Source organism: Pipistrellus hanaki (assembly GCF_964339955.1).
Source record: "Pipistrellus hanaki genome assembly, chromosome: 19".
Taxonomy (NCBI): domain Eukaryota; kingdom Metazoa; phylum Chordata; class Mammalia; order Chiroptera; family Vespertilionidae; genus Pipistrellus; species Pipistrellus hanaki.
This window is the reverse complement of record NC_140521.1, coordinates 11,543,511-11,567,046: the sequence shown is the minus strand read 5'-3', so window position 1 is coordinate 11,567,046 and position 23,536 is coordinate 11,543,511. Positions and strand designations below refer to the sequence as shown.

Genomic DNA, 23,536 nt, shown 5'->3' with positions numbered 1-23,536 from the left:
AGCATGCCCCACACCTCTGCCCCTGGCACCTCTGCCCCGGCCCCCCTCATCTCCATGAATGGCCTGACAGCCGCCCAGCTGTCCGGGGCAGAGAAGGGAGTCTTACTTCACCCAATTTCGTTGCTAAGGTAGCGTCGTAGATGGACCTCAGCTGCTCCCGGGGTGTGGGCTGTGGGAGCAGCCTTCCACCTGGCCTCTTGCTTTGACATCAGGGTGGGCAGGATGACTTTTCTAAAAGGAAAACCGGATCACGTGGTTTCCCCATGGAAAACCCTCCAGGGGCCCCTGCCCACGGAATGACAGAGCTCCACACAGGGCTCTTCAGCCCTGGGCCCAGATGTACCCCTTCTCTCACCCCAGGATCCTGTTAGGACAAATCGCGATCCAGCCAGCCCCCGGAAGCTTGCTAATTCTTGGTCCCAGGCTTCTGTGTATGGTTTTCCATCCGCCTGGAACCACCCCCCCTTCCCACTGGCCTCCCCACTCCTCCTGCAATCACCATGTGAAGCTGCTCCTCCGTTAGGTTTGCCTGCCGGGGTATCTCGAATAGACCCAGCCAACAAGTTGAAGCTGAGTAACTACTGCAGAGGAATGAACACATCCCTTCCCTCTACAACCACAGCCCTGCAGGAAGGAGGGGAACGGAGGCACTGGCTTGCCAATGAGGATTTAGAACGCTCCTGAGGCCCTAGCTGGGTTGGCTCAGTGGCTAGAGCACATGTGTCAAACACAAGGCCCGCGGGCCAAATCCAGCCCGCCAGGCCTTGCAATGTGGCCCGCACCGCGCTGTCATCACTGCACTCCGCTGTCAGTTTATGACATTGTCAGTTTATGACTGTTCAGTAAACCATTCGGCCCGCGATTTAGGCTGGATTTTAGATTTTGGCCCCTTCTCTGATTGAGTTCGACACCCCTAGGCTAGAGCGTCAGCCTGTGAATTGAAACATTCTGGGTTTGATTCTCCTCAAGGGCTCATACCTGGATTGTAGGCTCCTCCCCGACTCCCCCCCAGGGCCCTATTTTGGGTGTGTGCTGGAGGCAACCAATTGATGTGTTTCTCTCACACATTTCTGTCTTTCACTCTCTCTTCCATTATCTCTAAAAAGCAAGGAAAATATCCTCAGGTGAGGATTTAAAAAAAAAAAAAAATGCTCCAGGGAAGACGGGAGGCTGTGCTTCTCCCAACCTGTGGTCAAAGGCTGGCGGGCACTTCAAAGGCACCTGCCACGAGGTGAAGAGAGGAAGGGACAGAAAACTGACAGGAAGGAGTTCATCACATTTATTGATTGACAATAAATTGGGGCCAGCTGCACCGGAATGCAGCGGTGATCATTCAGGTTGGTGCCAGGAGGGAGCCAGCCCTGGGCCTGGGGCTCAGGACCACGGAGGCGTCCTGTCCAGCTGGACCGGCTTGGTGGGCAGCATCGGCCTGGGCAGGGATCGGTCCCAGGGCCCTGCTCCCTCATTCTGCCAGCCTGGTCCTCAGGCACAGAGCCTCAGAGCCTGCGGCCTGCCCACCTGCCCAGCCACATGGGGACAGAACCACCCGGATGAGGAGAGGACGGAGGAGCTCTGGGCACGATGCTGGGGAGGAGGACGTGACCAGGGCTGACAGATGGCGAAGCGGGGTCCGCGGAGAGCTTACAGGCTCAGATGATGTTGCGCTCTTCCACCTTCTCCCCCAGGTAAAAGCGGCTGAAGAGGAAGGAGCTCAGGTCGATAGTCCGGAACTGGCCCTCCAGCACCATCTCGGCCACAGCTCGCCCCACGGCGGGGGCCTGCTGGAGCCCGTGGCCGCTGAAGCCTGTGGCAAAGTACATGTTGGAGACCAGGGGGTGGGGGCCCACCACGCCGTTCTGGTCGAAGGTGTTGTAGTCGTAGTAGCCGGCCCAAGCGCTCCGAACCTGCAGGTGCACGAGATGCTGGGGTTCTCGGGAAGGCTGCCCGGGCAGCCACCCGCCTCCTGGTCAGGCATCAGCACCCTCTACCGCGGCTGAAGGGGTTGACGGCATGGGTGCTTAGACCACAGAGTCCTTAGCAGTTGGGAGGTAGATAGATGGGCCGGAGATGCTCCAACGTCATGTCTCCTAGTTACCTTCAGACACTGGAAAGCTGGTACTCTGTGGGCCAAAGGGGGCCACACCTTGTTCTGGAAGAAATCATGGTCCACTTCCAGGTTCCCCGGGTCCGGTTCCTCCTCCTGGGGTGAGAGGTGGGGGCACAAGGACAGAGCCAGAGATCACTGGCCTCTTTTTTTTTTTTTTAAATATATTTTATTGAGTTTTTACAGAGAGGAAGAGAGAGGGATAGAAAGCTAGAAACATCGATGAGAGAGAAGCATCGATCAGCTGCCTCCTGCATACTCCCCAATGGGGATGTGCCTGCAACCAAGGTACATGCCCTTGACCGCAATCGAACCTGGGACCTTTCAGTCCGCAGGCCGACGCTCTATCCACTGCGCCAAACCGGTTTCGGCATCACTGGCCTCTTTAATCAACCCCCTAGGTGGGTGGGGGATGGGGACCAGAGATCCCAATCAAAACCCGAAAGCGTGGCCACATCAGTACCAGCACTGGCCCTCCCTAGAGCCTGTCTCTTTAATGACAACCGGGCTGTCCCCTCCCAGGCACCGACCGACCCCCCTTAGCTTACCTCGGTGGGGCTGCAGCCACCCAAGTAGTTGTGGCCTAATCCTTCCCGGCGGAAGTAGGCTCCACTGGTGTCTGCCACGAACGGGGTCTCCAGGCCCGGGCCCTCGGGGCAGTGCCATAAGTACACGTACCTGCAGTCACCGGGTGGGTTAGGAAGTGGCGGGAAGAGCAACTCTTCCCTCCTCTGACTGAACAACTGTTTTTTTTTCCTCTCTTTTTTAAAATATATTTTTATTGATTTCAGAGAAGGAAGGGAGAGGGTAAGAGATGGGAACATCGATGATGATGAGAGAGAATCACTGACGAGCTGCCTCCTGCATGCCCCATGCTTGGGATCAAACCCGAAACCCCGGCATGTCTCTAACCAGGAATCGAACCATGACATCCTGGTTCATAGGTTGACGCTCAACCACGGAACCACGCCGGCTGGGTTTAACAACCTTTTTAATTTTATTTTTATTATTATTGTTTTTTAATATATTTTATTGATTTTTCACAGAGAGGAAGAGAGAGGGATAGAGAGTTAGAAACATTGATGAGAGAGAAACATCGATCAGCTGCCTCTTGCACATCCCTCACTGGGGTCGTGCCCGCAACCAAGGTACATGCCTTTGACCGGAATTGAACCTGGGACCTTTCAGTCTGCAGGCTGACGCTCTATCCACTGAAACCAAACCGGTTTTGGCAACAACCTTTTATATTGTGCCTTTCCTCCTCGGCTGCCCTAAGGGACGTCACCTTTTCCTCGGCTCCACGGGTAGCTTGGTGCCCTCGAGGGTGCCCGGTGGCCCCTTCCCAATCCCAGCCAGCTCTGCTACTTGCCCGGACCAGGCCCCTGCGGCATTGATCACGATGGCACATTCCACAGGCTGGTACTCCAGGCTGTGGTCCATCTTCACCTGCAGGCACAGAGGGGGAGGGAGGCAGGGCCTGGCCCACACGCTGGCCGCCAGGAGGGGAACATCTCTTCCTGGAAGTGGGTTGACGTTCCAAGTGACAGTCGTCACCTTTCTCACCCCTGCCCCCACTCCGGTGAGGAAGGTAAGCATGCAGGCTGGGAACGTACATGGACTTCATGGATCCTTTTCATAGTCACCCCTTTCCCACTCGTGGTCTGCAAGTGGCTAGATGAAGTGATGAAACCTGCAGGAAAGAGAAAATTAAGGAAGCCCTCGAGGCCTTGGAGAGGAAGGAGATGGGGGTCCCGGTTTCCTAGGGAAAGGAACTGGGAGGCTGGGCGCCTTCCCAGACCCTGCAGCAAACAGGGTAACGGGGATGAACTTGGCCGCACTCAGGGCAGGAGAACATTCTAGCCAATCACGAGTCAGAAGCAGCCTCATCAGCAGCTGGAGTCAGGATGCCCAGGACCAGCCCTCAGGGGAGAAGCCCCTCCCCCCACCAAGCCGTGCTCAGCCTGTGAGCGAGGATAAGACATAGTCTGGGCCTGCGCCCTGGGTGGCAAAGGGTACGAGCGGTGGGCAAAGGGGGCAGACTCACGTGTCACCTCTCCCTGGGAGAAAAGGACCCCGAGGGACTGGACCTTTCGCCGGAGCCCCTGGAGCAGACACCAGGGGTCAAACCAGCCTTCACCCTCCAACCCTGAGAGGAAGAAAGCGGACTAAGAAGAGGGCCGAGCCGGGACTGGTTTGGCTCAGTGGACAGAGCATCGGCCTACGGACTGAAAGGTCCCGGGTTCGATACCGGTCAAGGGCATGTACCTTGGTTGAGGGCACATCCCCAGTGGAGGGTGTGCAAGAGGCAGCTGGTCGATGTTTCTCTCTCATCGACATTTCTAACTCTCTGTCCCTCTCAATTCCTCTCTGTGTAAAATCAATAATATATATATATATATATATATATATATATATACACACATACACACAATATATATATATATATATATATCAATATATATATAAAAAAAAAAAAAAAAAGAAGAGGGCCGAGAGCCCCCCTCTCCTATTGTTTCCCGCACCCCAAACTCTACTTCGGGCTCATAAGCTGGGGAAAGTCAAGCTGATGGACTGCACCGAGTCAAATCCTGCGGAAGAACAGAGCGGGCATGGCCTGGAAAAATCCTGCTGGCCAGAAGGAGGCGTTGCTCAGTGACGCAGCTTCCCACCCGGGGTGCCCGCAGCCCGATGCCCCCTGCGAGCAAGCCTCACCGTAAGACGCCAAGGCCACGCCGTCTGTGTTGATCCAGGGAAACTTGTTCCGCAGCTGCTCCGGAGACATCAGACACACTTTGGCTCCTTCCTGCCTGAGAGAAACACGTGTGTCTGTGTGTGTGTGTGTTAGTGAGGATGAGCGTGCGGAGAGGGAGCAGTACGGACCCAACTCCACAAAGTCGGGATTCTACCTCATGTATGCTCCTTCTCTGTCCCAAGCTCCCCAAGTTTCTCTCCTTGCTGAACGGATGAGGGACAAGCCTCCCAGGTCTTCAGCATCTGACCTTCCTCCTTTCCTGCATCCCAGTGTCCGTTGGCTGTGCAGCCTAAATCCCTTGTCACCCCCTAACTAGTCCATGTCCTTTCACAACAGCGTGAGTTGCTGTTCGCTCCGCTCTACCCGGGACAGCCTCTTGCCCGCCTCCTGGGACAATTGCACCCACTGGCTCAGCCCCCTCCTCGGGAACTGTGTTGCCCAAAGGCTACAAGGTGGTGCTCCAAGAACACACGCCTAAGCCAGAATGCCTGGTTTCACTCCCAGGCCTTACTAGCGCCTCGTGCCTCGATTTCCCTACATGTAAAATGGGGGACGTTCTGATGACCAAATGAGTTACCTGATGTCATGCGTGAGACTTGGAGACGTGCTTGTTGGAGATGCCTGATCTTGACTGACCATGGTTATCTCTGAGGGCAGAGCTGCCATATCCGGCCCATAGCCTATTTCTGTACTCATGCATTTATCTTAATTTTTTTTTTTTAGCGCTGCTTTTGTGCTTCGATTGCAAATTGAGTGATTGTAATAGACTGTACGGCCCGCAAAGCCTAAAATACTTATTATCTGGCTCTTACAGGGATTCCTGAACCCCTTCTTAAAGAATCTGATTTATCAGGTCTGGGGCATGTCCTTGGTAGTTCTTATCCGGCAATGCAGGACTCACCAGCAGCACCTAGTCTGTATCACAGCCCTCGCACAGGGCCTGGAAGTTCTGCATGTGCCTGCCTTTCCTGACTGAGTTCCGAAGGGGATGGGGACCTGTCTCATCAGCTCCGTCCTCCCAGCCCCGGACGTGGCTTAGGGCTTCCTGCCTGCATGTGGCCGGGAGGCGATTCTGAGGTCCAGCCAGGCACCCACCTCTGCACTTTCACGTTGTTCTCCATGATTGCAGCACCCTTTTCCGAGGCCAGGAAAAGGTAGCCTGAGGGGTTGAACTGGACGTCCAGGGGAGGGTCATTGACGACCGCCAGGTAATCCTAATGGGCAAAGAAAGCTCCTCAGAGACGCTGACTTAGAGAAGGGATGGAGAGCGCTCCTGGCCTCCTCACTCACAACCTCAGGGCTCAGGGCCCTCACCCCGATCTAAGCCTCTTCTGGGAACCACACTGGGAAACCAAGGCTCCGGTTCCTACTTGCCCGACGGCTCCTGCTTCTTGCTTTCCCTCCTCTCTCTGGGCTGAGGGAGGGGACACCACCCCAACCCCATCGCGCTGCACGTACATTGATGTTCCGTAGGAAGCCCACTGAGAAGAGGGAGAGCTGGATGTTCTCAGGCAGCGAGAACTGCTGGCGGATCCCGCCCACGGAGAGCCCGGTAGAGGCCTGGGAATACTGTGGGGAGACAAGGAAGGCCGAGGTTTACATAGGAGCAGAGGCTGTCATGGATTCTGTGAGCCACGAACCTTAAGTTAAAGGGGAGTTCTTGCAGCTTTGCGATTGAAGAGGAGCTGCATGGATAAACCCATATGCAAGTCACTCAGCAGCCCAGAGAGGACAATGGTTACAAAAGTCCTCATCAGCAGACGCGCACAGCAAAGAGAGTCAGTCATCAACAAAGGCTCAGTGGATAGAGTGTTGGCATGTGGACTCAAAGGTCCCGGGTTCGGTTCCAGTCAAGGGCACATGCCCAGGTTTCAGGCTCAATCCCCACTGGGGGGGGGGGGGCGAGCTGGAGGCAGCCGATCAATGATCCTCTCTTCCTCTCTGAAATCAAGAGAAATATATTAGAAAAAAAAAAAAAAAAAAAAGATTCGTGACTGGCTGGCAGAGGTAACAGGAACAGCAAAGTATAAAACCTGGGGTGTGCCGAGACTGGTTTAGCCCAGTGGATAGAGCATCGGCCTGCGGACTGAAAAGTCCCGGGTTCGATTCCGGTCAAGGGCATGTACCTTGGTTTCGGGCACATCCCCAGTAGGGGGTGTACAGGAGGCAGCTGGTCGATGTTTCTCTCCCATCAACATTTCTAACTCTGTCCTTCTCAATTCCTCTCTGTGTAAAAATCAATAAAATATATTAAAAAACAAAACAAAACAAAACAAACCTGGGGTGTGATGGAGCCTCAAGGGGGTTGAAGTAACTGTATTAATTATAACTTGAAGGCAGGCTTTCTTGGCCAGACCTGTGAGATCTCAAAAGATGCAACACTGAAATGTGCTTTCAAAAGCAAAAACCTATTGCCAAGACCCCTAGTTTGAAGGAGGATGAACCTGGGACTAATTCTTCACAAGGTCCCAAGCTCAGTCCCTGTGCTCCAGACCTCCAAAGATTGAGGTCTTTCCTCCCCTTCCCTTGTCCCGAGTCCTTAGTAAAATCCAAGTCCAAGCCCCACTCATGACTCTGCCCGACCCCAGACCTCACCGTGTGGTCCCGATCCACCACCAGCACCTTAATGGCACCCCGTGGCTTCTCCAACCTCTTCAGCCAATAGGCCACGGACAGGCCAAGCACCCCACCCCCCACAATCACGACGTCCGAGTGTTCAGGGGGCAGGTGGCTGGTGTCATACAGTGGATGCCAGGCCCCTCCAGGAAGAGCTGACTGGATCTTCTTCTTAATTTCAGACACCTTTTCGGTCCAGTCTGCGGGATGCAGTTATGGTCAAAGAGAGCCATTCGTTTCCTTTTCCGGTGGGAGGGGGTTAGGAGACGGGCACAGGAAAAGGTGGGCTAAATTGACATGGAGTTGGCAGTGCCCACTGCCAGCCCCTCCCATAAAGTCAACGTGCAGCCAACAGTATCCCACAGCTTTGCTATAGGTTCCGCATGCCATCAGCCTCTCTTCCTTTTCATGCAAAATTAACAGTCTATACTCTCTCCCTAGGATAGTGACTGACACATATGTAACTCCTGTGCACACCTATCTCTCTGGTGAGCCAGAGGCTCATATCCTCAACAGCACTGTCACCACCACTTGGGAGTCCCAGGCTCCTGGACCAAGAGGTCCCCGCACACTCCGAGCTGCAACCTCTGAAGCATGGTACCTCTGAGTGACACCTTACCCTGGATACCCGTCACCACCAGCAGACTTCCACTCATGTCCTATATGTTACAAAGTTCTGATGGCTTTGCCTCCTAGCTCCCCAATCCGTCCCCCTTTTTTCTATCTCTGCCACCACTGCCCTAGACTGAACCCCCATAATCTCTCACCTAGACTAATGCAAACGCCTCCTAACTGCTCCCACTCATTCCCCTCCTCTCACCCTCCCCCAGTTCTTTTCTACATGGTAGCCTGACTGGCCTTGTCTGAACACTGATGTAATCACGCACCCTCTTGCGTAAAACCTTCCAATGGCTTTCCACTACTCTAAGGACAAAATCCAAAATCCATTAACACGGCCAGGCAGACAACACATGATCCGGTTTCTGCTCACCTTGTCGTCCTCCTCTCCCCACACTCCCACCCCCCGTGTTTCCTTGATGACACCTTATTTCCTCCCATCACAGGGAACTGACACAAGTGTTCTCTCTGTTTTAAAACTCTGGGTCCTCTTTGCCGAGTTAACTCTGCTTCCCCTAGGTCTCAGCTCAGTTAGCATGTTCTTAGGGAAGCCTTTTCTGACCTCCTAGACCAGCGGTTGCCAACTGGTGGTCCGTGGACCAGTGGTGGTCCGTGAGGTCTGAAAGGTTGGCGACCGCTGCCCTGGACTAAGTTGAATCCTCCTGCCACATCATCTCACAGCTCTGTGAACCTCTTTTGCAGCATGCAACGCATTTGCAACTTGGAGTTTATCAGTGATAGCTTCATACTGTACGAAGTGTACCTTCTTCACCCCCCAATCTCCACCCTAGCAGACTATCTGGCACATCCTAAATGCTCAATAAATATTCTATATAATAAAAGGCTAATATGCAAATCAACCGAGCAATGGAATGACTGGTCACTATGATGCACACTGACCACCAGGGAGCAGATGCTCAATGCAGGAGCTGCTCCCTGGTCAGTGCGCTCCCACAGGGGGAGCACTGCTCAGCCAGAAGCGGGGCTCATGGCTGGCGAGTGCAGTGGCGTTAGCACTAAGCCGTCCTTTGGACATCCACTGAGGGCTTCTGGACTATGAGAGGGGGCAGGCCAGGCTGAGGAACTCTACCAAGTGCATGAATGCCATGCACCAGGCCTCTAGTCTTGAATAAATGAATTCTTTGTCATGTACACCTAACTCACAAATCTCCAAATCTTCTCACTGTTTCCAACACAAAGTTCAGCAGCATTAGAATATTTATTTGATTGGGCTTCCCTTCCCTTCCCACATATTTCCTAACACTACTCAAACTGTTTGGACGGTTTTGGCTAGTTCCTTTCTCCCCCTAACCTTTGCTCAGCTTTCCAGAGCCTGGAACACACACGCCTTCCCAGAACCAGTAAACATCCTTCAGGGCTGATCTCGGTAGCCACCTGCTCCCTGTACGTTTACCATGACACTAGCTGGAGACTACCCAGTCTTGAACTGGTCTAGAAAGTCTTCCCTCTCCGGCTTCACTTCACTTCCAGGACATATATAGTGAATCCTCTCTTCCTCTTCCCTCTTTCATGGGCCACCACACTAAGCACCGCATGCAGCACGCGAGCAGCACTTAATGCACCTTCGTGCACCCAGGGGATCAGCCTGGTCTCCCATTCTGGTGTTGGGCTAACGCAGAGGGGGATCCGTACACCTGCCCTGGCCTTACAGGCTCCAGGGGACAAGCTTAGCCCCTTCTCACAGCTGACCCGCCGTCTTCCCAGCCTGAGCCGGGGTCCTACGTCCTGAAGGTCACACAGCCGGGGACGGGGGGACCCCAGAACCACGACATCCTCCTGTGTCCTCAACTTTACCCGGAGTCCAGCCTCCACTGCGTGTGCTTAGCCCCCGGCCCAGAGAGCCTCGACCTGCCAAGAGCCACACCGCCCCGCGAAACATGGTCCTTTGGATCGCGGCCCCAGAGCGCGACCCTTAAACCTGGCACCGCCCTCCAAACGTCATCGCTCCGCGCCGCCGGCCATTCACACGGCTCACCCATTGGCCAGCGGCCCTTTTGGGCCCCGCCCCTGCTCTCTATTGGCCTCCCGTCTCCACGTGACCTCCCAAGAGCCCCGCCCAGCCCGGACAAGGGCCAGCTTGCTTTCCGTCATTGCTGCGCGCCCTCCAGCGGAGGCGGGTGGGAGGGGCGGGAGGGGGGGTGGGAATCCCAGAGCTCTGAGCGGAAGTGCGGCTGAGCTGGTTTCCGGGGCCGCTGGTGTGACGTGTCCCGCGCTTGGCGCAGCAGGAAGTCGGGGCGATCGTGGCCTCAGCTCCCGGCGCCGGCCGGGCTCCTTTCCTGCTGCCGCCATGCTCGACTTCTTCACCATCTTCTCGAAGGGCGGGCTCGTGCTCTGGTGCTTCCAGGGCGTGAGCGACTCCTGCACCGGGCCCGTCAACGCGTTGATTCGTTCCGTGCTGCTACAGGTACCGCCCCCGCGGGGTCAGGACTCCGGGTTCGTTCCCCCCACTATCATCACCCCCGATCTGACCCATAGTCTCCCTCGACCGGCCCCGCGCCTCGCTCCCACCCTGACCGCCCCGAGACTGGCCGGGAGCCGGGAACCGGGACTCCACTTCTTCCTCCTGTCCGCCTGCAACTTTGGGGCGCCCCCTCCCCCTGCGCTTTGGGGGGACTCTAGCTGGATTAGGCGCCTCTCCAGACTTAACCATCGTTCCCTCGGTTCGCTCCTGCCAGCTTGGTTTTCTCTTGTGTCCAAGGATGGGTGAGATAAGGGATGGAAAAACACCTTTAAACCTGTACAGCTGTAGACAGTGTACACAGTCTACAGCTGCTAGTAGACCTGACTGTTTCTATGACGACTGCTTCCCATCGGGCTCCCTCCCAGGTGTCTTGTCACTCTCGCCCTCTTCCCTCCGACCCCCACGGTATCTCCTCTTCTCCCCGGTGGGATGTTACAGACAGTGCCCCCAGCATCCTCTTGTCCTGGGACAGGTTTGGCTTTGGGGGGATGCTTGGTTCTTTCCCAAAAGGTAATCGTTGAGGGGCCCCCAAGACTGGGTTTTCTGGGGGGAATATTCTGAACTCGGAGACATACTCTCTTTCCAGGAAAGGGGAGGCAACAACTCGTTCACCCATGAAGCCCTCACACTCAAGTATAAACTGGACAACCAGTTTGAGCTGGTGTTTGTGGTAAGTGGGGGTGGTTTTGGAGGGACGAGAGCATTCTCAGCAGAGTCCTGATTATTCAGAGAACCGAAACCTGGCTAATTGCAGACGGTGTTATAGGAGAAGACAAGGGTGGGGGGAAAGGGAAGAAGCTCGGGGGCTCAGTCGGAGAGCTTGGCCACCCCTCAGGTCAGGGACACCTGCCAGGCGGCTTAGCCAATCTGGAGGCCCGGGTTGAGTTGGCTTCCCTCTGTTCTGGGATGGCACGTAAGCAGATCTGTTGGCTCTGTTTCTGTCCCCGAACAGGTTGGTTTTCAGAAGATCCTAACGCTGACCTACGTGGACAAGTTGATAGATGACGTGCACCGGCTCTTTCGGGACAAGTACCGCACCGAGATCCAGCAGCAAAGCGCCCTAAGTCTATTGAACGGCACGTTTGATTTCCAAAATGACTTTCTGCGGCTCCTCCGGTGAGAGGCCTCCCCTCCCCACAAGTTAATTTCCGTGGCTTGCTGAGCTCCCTCCCTTCCTGAGGCCCGATCAGGGGTACTCAAGTGTTTATTGAAAGATGCTTCTGAATTTGCTGCCCAGTTCTAAGTGATCCTCTTGGGGTGGGGACCCTTTCTCTGGACTCGAACCCTCCTCTCTCGCTTTAGTGAAGCGGAGGAGAGCAGTAAGATCCGGGCTCCAACCACCATGAAGAAGTTTGAAGATTCTGAAAAGGCCAAGAAACCTGTGAGATCCATGATTGAGACCCGGGGTGAAAAGCCCAAGGAAAAAGCAAAGAATAAAAAAAACAAGGGGGCCAAGAAGGAAGGTTGGTGAGCTCCTTGGACATATGGGCATGAGAAGTTCCATGTGGTCCTTCGTACTGAAGTGGTCCCCTGTCTCTCTCACTCCAGTGTCCCCCACCCTTGCTGTCATTCCCAGTGCTTGTGAGCCCCAAAATGTTTGCTCCTAATTGGAAACACCCCCCCCCCCCCACCCATTGTCTATTTTGTTGGAATCTGGTCCTTTTTCTCCAGTGAAGTTTCTCCTAACAGGTTTTGATGTCCCTTTGACTGCCAGCAAAGCAGCCCCTGCAGAAAAGTCCGTGGGGGCTGACAATGGGGTAGAACTTTCCAAAGAGGAGCTGATCCGGAGGAAGCGAGAGGAGTTCATCCAGAAACACGGGAAGGCCGCAGACAAGTCCAGGTGAGCGTTTCTAACCTTTGCCATAACCTAGCCGTGTTGGAGGGCAAGGGCCTTTTTGTCTCTGGATCTTGGGGAGATGTTTCTCCTCCTGCTTCTCCACCGTAACCCTGTGCCGTAACCCTTTCAGCAAGTCCTCGAAGTCAGATGCTCCAAAGGAGAAGGGCAAAAAAGCGCCTCGGGTGTGGGCGCTGGGCGGCTGTGCTAACAAGGAAGACCTGGATTACAGCGCTCCCACCACCAATGGGGCCCCAGAGGTTGCCCCGCCTGAGGACATCAACTTGGTGAGAGTCAACAGGGGCCAAGAGAATGGGAGGGCCCGGCCGGTGTGGCTCAGCGGTTGTTGACCCATGTACCTAGAGGTCGCCGGTTTGATTCCCGGTCAGGGCATGTGTCCTGGTTGTAGGCTCGATCCCCAGTAGGGGGTGTGCAGGAGGCAGCCGATGGATGATGTTCCTCATTCATTGCTGTTTCCACCTTTCTATCCCTCTCTCTTAAATAAGTTTTTAAAAAAAATTAGAAGTAGAGAGGAGGGCAGTACCTTGGATTTCTTTGAGAAGATGAGTCTCTTCCCAAAACCAAGAGACTGAGCAGTGTAGACAGGGCGAATCCTGGGCTTTTCCCCTTCAGAACCTTTAGAATTCCTAATCCTCTCTCCTTTCCCCAAACCCTGCAGATTCGAGGGACTGGGCCTGGGGGGCAGCTTCAGGATCTGGACTGCAGCAGCTCCGATGATGAAGGGGCTGCTCAAAACCCTACCAAACCTAGGTAGGGAATTGCAGGGGGTGCAGGGTGTGTGTGGCTCCCGAGCGGGTGAGGCTTGACTCCTGCCCGCCCACCGGCTTTATGTGAACCCGTAATCTCCTGTGCCTGCAGTGCTGCCAAGGGGACTCTGGGTGGCATGTTTGGGATGCTGAAGGGCCTTGTGGGTTCCAAGAGCTTGAGTCGTGAAGACATGGAATCTGTGCTGGACAAGATGCGTGATCATCTCATTGGTAAGCTCTAGGAACAGGTGGGCTTGTGCACGTGGGGCAGGGATGGTGGAGGGTGGAACCATCTAGTTTCCTAGCTGTACCGTAAGAATTGGTGACTTGACTTGGCATTCACACACCGCCCCTCCCCCCCAGCTAAGAATGTCGCAGCAGACATTGCAGTCCAACTCTGTGAATCCGTGGCCAACAAGTTGGAAGGGAAGGTGATGGGGACATTCAGCAGTAAGTATCGGCCTCAACCAATGTGCGCAGGGCATTATGTATACCAGTGCGTGGGCCTCAGTGACTTTTGGCAAATCTCTTAAGCTCTAAACTGTTATTACATAACTGAGACTTGAAGAGTTACTAAGAGGATTACATGAGTTAATATTTGGGAAGTGTTTATTAGGACAGTGTCGTGGGGTATGGTGTGGATTCCTGGGGCAGGATCCTAGTATCATCCAGATCCTCGTTCCCTCAGCTCAGAAAGGTGTTGGGCATTCTTGGGGTACATTACCGCCTCCTCCCTTCCAGCGGTGACTTCCACAGTCAAGCAAGCTCTGCAAGAGTCCCTGGTACAGATCCTGCAGCCACAGCGCCGTGTGGACATGCTCCGGGACATCATGGACGCCCAGCGTCATCAGCGCCCTTACGTTGTCACCTTCTGCGGGGTTAATGGAGTGGGGAAGTCGACGAATCTCGCCAAGGTCAGTGCAGCTCCCCATCTGTCTGACCTTTCTTCCCCGTCTCAGCAGCAACTCGGGTTCTAGGCGACAGTCTCCTTTGCCGCTTTTGCAGATTTCCTTCTGGCTGCTGGAGAACGGCTTCAGTGTCCTCATCGCCGCCTGTGACACGTTCCGTGCCGGGGCCGTGGAGCAGCTGCGCACACACACGCGCCGCCTGAGTGCCCTACACCCCCCGGAGAGCCACGGCGGCCGCACCATGGTGCAGTTGTTCGAGAAGGGCTACGGCAAAGACGCTGCCGGCATCGCGATGGAAGCCATTGCCTTTGGTACGGAGCAGAGTGTGTGGGAGCTGGTCTGGGCCCCCTTCCTTGGATTCCCTTAAAATATCCTGAGGATCAGGGTCACCCGACTACCAACTTAGGCTCAACTTAAGGACTTGTGACTTGCCATGATCCGCTTTGGGGAATGGATGTAGCTGCAACCAAAGCTGGGATGGCCCAACCCAAGAAACCTCTCATTGGTCACCTCTATGGCATTGCCATCCTTTTCCTGGCTATGCGTGGAGGGCCAAGTATAGACTGTCTTCTCACACTACCTTGTAACCAGATCCAGAGCCCAAGAAAGGAAACAGACCTTTAACATAGCCAGGCTAGGACTTCCCGAGAGGACGCTGGAAATAAGTGTGACAACCCAGGAGTTCTGAGCTGACCACTCTTCTCTCTGTAGCACGCAACCAAGGCTTTGATGTCGTGCTGGTGGACACAGCTGGCCGCATGCAAGACAATGCCCCTCTGATGACTGCCCTGGCCAAGCTCATTACTGTCAACACCCCCGACTTGGTGCTGTTTGTGGGCGAGGCCCTAGTAGGCAATGAGGCCGTGGATCAGCTGGTGAGGGCGTGGTTCTCTTTCCAGCCTCAGCTTTGGGTGGAAAGGTGACTTGTTACACTCACATGCCATTTCTCCTTCCCAGGTCAAGTTCAACAGAGCCTTGGCTGACCATTCTATGGCTCAAACCCCTCGGCTCATTGATGGCATTGTCCTTACCAAATTTGATACCATTGATGACAAGGTAAATACAGGACACAGTGGGACTGGGAGGGCAGGACCTGAGGCTGCATTAGCTGCGAAGCTTTCTGTGACTTGGGGTACACAGGAAGGTCCTGGAGTTGACTGGGTTCCCCTTTTTCCTCTTCAGGTGGGAGCTGCTATTTCCATGACCTACATCACAAGCAAACCCATCGTGTTTGTGGGCACTGGCCAGACCTACTGCGACCTACGCAGTCTCAACGCCAAGGCTGTGGTGGCTGCCCTCATGAAGGCTTAACATGCTCTTGCCCAAAACCAAATCACCGCTTCCCCCAAAGTCCCCGTTCCTGGATCAAGAACGTGCATTCAAGTGTGAGCAACTTGTCTTCAGTGTAGTGCAGAGGCAGTGAGGCCGCTCCTGGCGCGCAGCTCCCCCAGCCCCACTCCCTGCTCAATCCAGCCTCCATCCACAAGGAGGGCCTAATCATGTTACATCACTGCCCATTGCCCATGCCCACCGCCACTGTGGTTCTACCCACCACGCTGCCTATGGACTTGGTCTCACTACAGCTTTGACCAGTGGTCAGATCCAACACCAGAACTTGGCTAATTAGTTTCGTCATGGGGACACCTGAGCATCATAAGCAGTTTGAAGCCCCAGCTCCATTAGATGAAGAGACTTCCAGAACCAGCTCTGGGTCTTGAGTGGCACCTCTCCCTGGCTACATGGCTTTCAGGTCCTTGGGCCTGGGCAACACCCACCAACCACACTGTGGCATTGTACAGCCTCTTCTTAATTGCTGCTAATTCTGTGAAGATCCCCTCCTGTTTCCCCCGAGTGTCAGCTAGGCCGGAGGGATTTGTTACAATGAGCAAAAGGTGAGTCCCCCTCGCCTCATCCCTGAGAAAAGGGGGCGAGCTGCAGTATTGCATTGGGCTTCTCAGCCTCCCAGCTCTCCCCCATGCCCGGAACCCAGGTGTAAGCCTTGCATGTTCCCCTTCCTGGGAGAAAACTGCCTGTCAGGAGGTATCAGGTGCCCCTCCCCGTTCTTCACGCCGAGGGACCCAGCTCCTCCGCCTCCTCTCTACAGTGCCTGGTAGACAAGTGCTACGTCAAACACAAACCTCTCGTTGAGACTTGTCCTGTAGCTTGTATTACAGACGTGCTTAGTGCAATAAGGTGAAGGCTGTCTGCCCAGAGAAATGCATAATTTATATATAAGAAAATAAATTTCATAAGTAAATCGCCTTTTAGTCTCGGAGTTATTTCATATAGGAATCAAAACTACAACACCACGTCATGCTAACTAGTGTTTATGATAAGGGATGCTGCGGGAATGGATGCTGTGAGGAACCTGGGAAAATGGCTCTCCTGAGAACGAGATCCCCTCCCCTGGAAAGGTCTTTAAATTGAGGGACAAAAATTAGGCTTGTTGGTACCTTACTTAGCAGGTTAATTTTCAAAAGTGACTGAAATTAGAACCAGAGCCCTGAGGTAAATGAACAAGCTTTTAATACAGCTCAGGTATGTAAAATACTGTACACTGTAAGAGATCTAGAAAACTAGAGCTTCAAGTCTTGTCTTAGAAAAAGCCATTGAGCTGAAGTGAAAAACCAAGTCTAGAGTACAAAACGGCAGCAGCCACGGCATCCACAGCCCGAGTCCATGCAGGGCGCAGCCTGCTCAGTGGGCACCACCCAGATCTGTGCGTGGACACAGGTACGTCCGGCCCAGGGGTGGGTGGGGAGCTGCATTAGGTCCCATTGTCACTTGGGTATTCTCAAACCGGAACAGGCCATATACGACCAGGAACTGGAAACAACAAAACAAAAGACCAAGAACCAGTCGGCACGAAGGATGAAGGTAGGAAGTTTGCCACCCCTCTACGTAGCCCCAGCCTTCAACTTCTGGGTTTTGGTTCTTTTCGGAGTTGTGCTGGGTTCTTGTAAGTTTACTATCAAACTGTCCACGATAGGGCCTTACAGCTTGGTCTGATGTCGGTGACTTGAGTAGCCCTCATGTACTGAGGTCTGTGGAGAGAGAAGGGAGAGAATGAACGGAGGTTCATAAACAGGTTTACACATATAGAGCTGCAGGTACTTAAGTCCAGCTTAACCTACTGTAGAAGACAAGACATAAAAGACAGGCATCTTGTAACAGACTTGGTAGAAAAATTATCTTATGTAATACTGGAAACAATAAAGAATTAAAAACATAAAATTATATTTTAAGAAAAGAAAGAATCTTTCCCAGGTAGCAGAGGTAAGTCATTACTCCCCAAGGTCTGAGGAACATTTCTGTTGACGAACAGGCAGACAGTAGAACAGGAAATAGTATACCTCTTATTTCACCGTGCTCTGCCGATGAGCCATTTAGGTGACCTTCTCTCATCACACCTGCTAAACAGAGTGAACATCAATGTCAGCTGTTAAACACCAACCATCCAGAGGGAAATGAAAGCACAGGTTCTAAAGGATGGCATTACTTAGTAATGAACGCATACAGCGGGAGACGAGGCAGGGAAAATAAACTAGGTTAGTCTTCAAGTGGTGGTATTAAATAACAGGAACGGTAAGGCCCCTGCGTGTGTGCACTGGCACTGCTTGTAAATAAAACGTTTACAAGGGCAGAGTGTGTCTACTGTCCCTAACTAGTTTAGAAGGCCAAGTTAAGGGGGGAAAGTCTGACCAGGGGTGGGGAGCAGCATGCAAATGAGCAAATTCAACCAAGTAGAAGAGTGCTAAGTAGCAGATACTCCCACAGTACAAACTGGGTCAGATCTGTGCTCTCTGATATGATGCCATCAGCCACAGGTGGCTGAATTTCACATTAAAAATTCTGTTCCTCTACCACATTTCAAATATTCAACAGCCACATGTGACTTGTTATGGTACTGGACAGCAAAAAGTATGGAATATTTCTAACATTGCAGAAGATCCTATTGGTCAGCACTGGGATAGAAAATGGCGTTGGAAAAAGTATAGAAGTGGACACATGGGAGAAAAGAATATGGGGAAAAAAAAAAAAAAGACAGCTCTAAAACATACATGCTACTTCCCTCTTAGAAAACACTTCAGCAACATTTATCAATCTAACATGTTCATGCCGTTTGACCTAGTAATTATCCTAAGGAAATTACCTGCAAAAGGAAAAACTATATGAATGAAAATAACTTCATTGCAACAGTTCTTACAATAAAGGAAAAAAAAAAAAAAATTAGGAGCTGCATAATAGGGAAATAACTAGGGAAACTAACAGCCACACACACTGGGTTATAAAACAGCCATTAAAGATAGTGGTTATGGCCAAAACCGGTTTGGCTCAGTGGTAGAGCGTCGGTCTGCGGACCAAAAGGTCCCAGGTTCGATTCCGGACAAGGGCATGTACCTGGGTTGCTGGCATATCCCCGGTAGGGGGTGTGTAGGAGGCGGCTGGTCGATGTTTCTCTCTCATCGACGTTTCTAGCTCTTTATCTCTCTCTCTTCCTCTCTGTAAAAAATTAATAAAATATATTTAAAAAAAGAATTTAAAAAAAAGAGCTTTAAAAAAAAAAAAAAAAGATAGTGGTTATGGCCCTGGCCCGTGGGGCTCTGTTGGGTGGGAATCATTCTGTGCACATATATGTGCACTGAAGTGCAGTTCGATCCCCAGTGGGGGGCGTGCAGGAGGCAACAACTGATGTTCCTCTATCATCAATGTTTCCCTCTCCCTTTCTCAAAATCAACAAAAACCTATTTTAAACAAAATAGTGGTTATGACAATGAATGCATAAATAACTGGGACAACAAATTCATGTTTCTAAAATAATTTTTTAAAAATATCAAAATAGTGGTTATGAAAATGTTACAATCTCTATTTTAATTCTAGCTAGCATTTCTCCCGTGGCCTTCAAACTTATAGTTCCTGCTATGGATATGCTAATTAGCTAGAGGAATTCTGCTAGAGGAATTAGGCTTTAGCTTTGTCAAGAACAGCCCCTGGTCAGAAGGCACCTTTCCGTAAAGAGGTGGGGAAATGCCAAAACCAGTTTGGCTCAGTGGTAGAGCGTTGGTCTGCAGACTGAAAGGTCCCGGGTTCGATTCTGGTCAGGGGCATGTACGTTGGTTGCGGGCACATTCCTGGTAGGGGGTGTGCAAGAGGCAGCTGGTCGATGTTTCTCTCTCATCGACGTTTCTAGCTCTCTCCCTTCCTCTAAAATCAATAAAAATATATTTAAAAAAAAAAAAAGAGAGATGGGGAAATATCTACAAAATAATGACTGCTTATCAAATATTTCAGGAGCCTCAAGAGTGGACTCAGATGGCAGGAGTGGGGCAGGCAGTGTTCAATGGACCAACTAGGAACAAAGAGATACAGAGATTTCATGCTCTTCCTTGGATCCCTGTTTAACTAGCTGTCTAGGCTCCTCAGCTACCTCTTGCCTTGCCCCTCCTCCCTTCCATTGACATAAAAGATGCCTAAATTCTGGGCTCTCTTAAAAGGGATTTGCGGAAGCTATAAGATTACATCTAACCCTAATCCCCATCTTCTCAAGCTGGCACCTTCATTTTTTTCCCTTTTCTTTTTAATAGCAAAGGTGGAAATTTTATTGAAGAACAAGTGCAGACACCCACGTGGAGATGGGTTAAGAATCTCACAGCACAGACTCCTACATGGGGAGAGGAAAGAGTCCCAAGCTGGCACCTTCTTGATCAATAAACCTTTCCTTACTCCAAACTCTGACGTTTTTGATTATTGGCCTTTGAAGCATCAGGCTTCAAACCTTGAACCAGTAACAAAACCTGTAGCCTCATAGGAATTTATATGATGACATTGAATAAAAAGAAAAAGTACCAAGACTGTGTGTATACTTTTTTTTTTTTTTTACATCTATGAAATATTGTTAATTGGAAATATATCCAAATAACTGCTTGTGCAGTGGTAATGAATTATGGAAGAATTATTTTTCTTTTCCTTATTACTTAATTTTTCTGAAATAAGGTATAAGATCTTCCACTGTTTTGAACCCAAGTAATTTTCACTATGCAAAAGTGAGTCCACAGCACAAAGCCAGGTACATAGCAAATGCTCAGTGTTAAACAAACCAACATCAGTACACATGTACAGAAACTCAAAACATAACCAAGGATGACAGATAAGTTTCACTTGTCTCGAAATGAAGTGTTTTTAACCCAAAACTGCTCTACCAGATTTCAAATCACAAACTTAGCTGACCATTGTAATCCAATCCAGCCTTTCCCACCACCCCAGCTTAGCTTGTGTTCAGGGCTGCAATTGCTGTTGTGCTACAGTATCCAGCTTCGCCCCCCCCAACCCCCCCTCCATGGCGCCTGTATGTGGAGCTAAGGCCACATGGTTACTATCTTAAACAAATTGGGTGAGCGAGAAAACTCTGTTCCCCTGGGATTATATCAGCTGGGGCTTGGGAAGGACCAGGTGCTTTTTCAAAATAACCAATTTCCCAAGTTTCCACAGGCTTCTGATGGGTCCACTCCCTAGCCATTGACCCCTTTCCCAGGCTAGATTGACAGGCCTCTATGGCCAAGCACCTCCCCCTGAACCATTTTGACTTTGATTGTACATGTACTTCTCTCTCCCTGCTCTCCTCACACCCCCAAATCCCTACCGGTACCAGAAGCGGGAAGGAGGGGTGTTGATCCTTGGCCGGGTAATGCTGGGGTCCCCTGGATTGGGTGAAACTAGCTTTCTGATGAAACAAACAGGCACATGCTCCCCAGCTGACCATGCTTCACCATGTCTGATTCCCTTTGCATCCTCCTTATTAATAACTGGTTAACTGCTATGCTAACAGGACTCCTATGCAGCTAACAAAAGCTTTTGTGTCACTTCAGAGATTTTTATTTTAAAAAATTAGTGTAATAGGAACAGCTCTCCAGGGAGGATTTTGTTATTTTCAATTTTAGCATCTTCCCTGGGTAGAAGCTCTCAGAATGTAGACCACAATAAGTATGAAGAGTTTGGGTATATAATGAAAACAGAATGTGTCCAGCAGTCAAAGTGACTGAAGGGCCTCAGTGTGGGTGAAAAGCAAAAGAATCAAACACAGCAGGACAGCAGAAAACACACCCCCAGGAAAGACCAGCAAGCTGTTTTCACACACGAGAACCCGAAAGGTCTGTCTACTGGAGAAGGGCAGACATGGTTTTCTGTGCTCAGTTATGGTGGTAAGAGCTTGTGGGATTTCTCATTACAAAGAATTCACTCAAAGCAATTTGATTCAGGAGAAAACGCTGGGAATGATTATTTGATTTAGGAAAAGTTCTTTCTACATTAAAATACCTGTACTTTTAATAGGCCCTCTCAGAAGCACTGAGATTGACAATGAAAATCCACATTAACATAAAACTTTTCAAGAACATATTCTACGTACAACAGCAAAGTTTGTTCGGAACCAGATGGTGAGTCAGAGTGACCATACTCTGGGGTTTGGCTTCATTCCAAGTAAGGTTTTTAAAAAGCAAACTTCAATTTAACTGACACCATAAAGTTTTGTATCTTGTAGGGTTATTGGGAACTTGCCTCGAGCCATTAATAAACAACCTTTTATCCTCATTTGGCTTTCTCATTAGAACTGGAGGTAAAATGTCAAGTGAGTGAGGGGTACCCCAATCTCTGACTTTAATACCATGTTTATTTCCAAAGACCATTTTAAGGTGTGCTTTTTGTTTTTATAAAGATAATGTATAATCCCTGTAGAAAATGCTAACATAGAAATAAAATATCTTTTTAAAACCCTTAAGTCTAATAGTATAAACATAACCACAGTTAATTTAGTAACTATCATTGCAGATATTTCTCTATACATACACACAAACAAAAACAGAATTTCTATAATTTTGTATGAATGGGACTGACCATGTGATTTTTTCCTCCTTCACTCACAATATTATGTCTCTGACATATTTTTGCACTTGATCTTAGCCAAAAGGCCGAGAAGCGATGTCTGACATATTTTTGGACAATAAAAACATTTTCCCTTTTATAACTTCATTGTATTTTATCAATTAAATTAATGTTGTAGTATTTACAAAATTTCCTATCAAGTGAAAATTTTAAGTTGCTTCCAATTTTTTCATTTAAACAAAACGTATATTTTATGCAATTGTCCAATTAACTCTTCAGGAGAAATTAAGTGAAATTTCTGGGTCAAAGGTTTAAAAACTTGTAACATATTCCAACATGAATGTATTTCTTTCCTCACAGCTTAGCCAAAATTGAGTTATCATTCTTTTCTATTTTGAAATCTAAATCCTAACTGCACTTCACTGCTAACTAATGAGGCTGAGTTCCTTTTTTCTTCCCACTTCTGCAATGGATTTACCTTTGTGCATTTTTCTCTTATCCAAATGCCATTTTCGTCCCATATGAAGACCAGACCCGCCCTCCTCCTAATCTTAGGGTGGTAGTCCGCCTCTTGGTAATGACTTTACCCATAACCAACACACACAAGGCCGAAGAGCTGCATCTTACCTGACCTTCCCCGCATGGAGATCTCACAGGTCAGCCGCTTGAAATACTCTGGGAGATCAGCATATTCATTTCCATAGGAGATGACCTTGATCCCTTTGTCCAGCATATTTTCTCGAAGCTTCATGAATTCGTCTATATCTCCTTTCCGAACCAGCATGAAATGTTCTAAGTCAGATTTATGCTTGACGGCCTCCAGAAAAAGGGCTTGGAAAGTGGTGTCATCCACCGTCTGGCCGCAACCCAGGAAAAGAAATGACTTGTTTTCATAGAGTTTCTGAATCTCTCTCTTGCAGGAAAAGAAACAAAGTGACACGGTGAAGACACACACAAGGCGTGTCTGAGACACACAGGCTCATCATCACTGCTGCTCTTAACAGACTGTGGCTGCCACTGAACCAGGGGTAAGAGGGTAGATGAGCCCTTAAAGCTGATCTTTTTTATGTCCTGACTTGGTTCATGGTTGACATTCAACCACTGAGCCACACCAGGCAGGCTTATCACTATAACTTGATTATTGGTCTAATATGGATCTGTACCAATATTAGACCAATATCTAATATTGTGGTCATAGGCTCTCAATTCAGGGTTTCTTGGGGTTACCACTGGTCTATTGACCTTGCAATTTATTTTTGAGATCTATGTACCCAGAAGCCAATAAGACCTTTAATATATCTTACTCTTTCCATTTTTTGGACATATTTGCCTTTCTTTTGCCTTACAAAGGGAACCATGGACCAGCAGTAACGATATTTCTTCACCAGATTTCCTCAATACTTAGATCAATATATATCTATGTATGTACATACACATCCTATTTAATAAAAGACTAATATGCTAAGTGTTCAGTTGTCCAGTCAGCCATTCAACCAATCAAAACGTAGTATGCTAATGATATGCTAAGGCTGCTCAACCACTTGCTATGACGTAGACTGACCACCAGGGGGCAAATA

At 50.5% G+C, this 23,536-nt stretch overlaps 3 protein-coding genes and 1 long non-coding RNA gene across 12 annotated transcripts in view; 2 read left to right on the top strand and 2 right to left on the bottom strand.

Moving 5' to 3' along the window:
• Positions 1-1,256: 1,256 nt before the first annotated feature.
• On the bottom strand, positions 1,257-10,064 carry FOXRED1 (FAD dependent oxidoreductase domain containing 1). Of its 3 annotated transcripts, none has more exons than XM_084867595.1 (11): positions 9,906-10,064; positions 7,452-7,672; positions 6,315-6,425; positions 5,952-6,070; positions 4,817-4,911; positions 4,149-4,250; positions 3,718-3,794; positions 3,390-3,550; positions 2,653-2,782; positions 2,096-2,200; positions 1,257-1,904 (listed from the first exon to the last, which is right to left on the bottom strand). In XM_084867595.1, exons 1-11 carry the CDS (start codon positions 9,988-9,990, stop codon positions 1,650-1,652), a joined length of 1,461 nt encoding a protein of 486 aa, XP_084723721.1. In that variant the 5' UTR covers positions 9,991-10,064; the 3' UTR covers positions 1,257-1,649. The 3 variants fall into 3 exon arrangements, with proteins under 3 accessions (XP_084723721.1, XP_084723723.1, XP_084723722.1); XM_084867597.1 differs by having other exon boundaries at positions 4,817-4,907; positions 9,906-10,005; XM_084867596.1 differs by lacking the exon at positions 7,452-7,672 and having other exon boundaries at positions 9,906-10,022.
• A 202-nt stretch (positions 10,065-10,266) lies between these two features.
• Positions 10,267-16,343, top strand: SRPRA (SRP receptor subunit alpha). The gene is made up of 14 exons (XM_084867669.1): positions 10,267-10,515; positions 11,159-11,242; positions 11,525-11,688; positions 11,875-12,035; positions 12,262-12,412; positions 12,540-12,693; positions 13,086-13,177; positions 13,286-13,404; positions 13,537-13,623; positions 13,915-14,087; positions 14,179-14,392; positions 14,793-14,956; positions 15,039-15,137; positions 15,264-16,343. The coding sequence occupies exons 1-14, from the start codon at positions 10,399-10,401 to the stop codon at positions 15,390-15,392; spliced, it is 1,908 nt and encodes a 635-aa protein (XP_084723795.1). The 5' UTR covers positions 10,267-10,398; the 3' UTR covers positions 15,393-16,343.
• Positions 16,344-16,590: 247 nt separating this feature from the next.
• Positions 16,591-23,536, bottom strand: part of FAM118B (family with sequence similarity 118 member B) — a 35,128-nt gene continuing 28,182 nt past the window's right edge. For 2 of the 7 annotated variants that reach the window (XM_084867681.1, XM_084867683.1), the window contains exons 6-8: positions 22,587-22,872; positions 17,435-17,494; positions 16,591-17,125 (exon numbers count right to left, since the gene is read on the bottom strand). In XM_084867681.1, the coding sequence (XP_084723807.1) occupies positions 17,112-17,125; positions 17,435-17,494; positions 22,587-22,872 (360 nt within the window). In that variant the 3' untranslated portion in view covers positions 16,591-17,111. The remainder of the gene's footprint in view (positions 17,126-17,434; positions 17,495-22,586; positions 22,873-23,536) is intronic. The other 5 variants (XM_084867684.1, XM_084867686.1, XM_084867685.1 and 2 more) reach the window with 3 other exon arrangements.
• Positions 17,508-22,027, top strand: LOC311613617. Its single transcript, XR_014793489.1, has 2 exons — positions 17,508-18,733; positions 20,438-22,027. It is a non-coding gene; the product is annotated as an uncharacterized lncRNA (long non-coding RNA).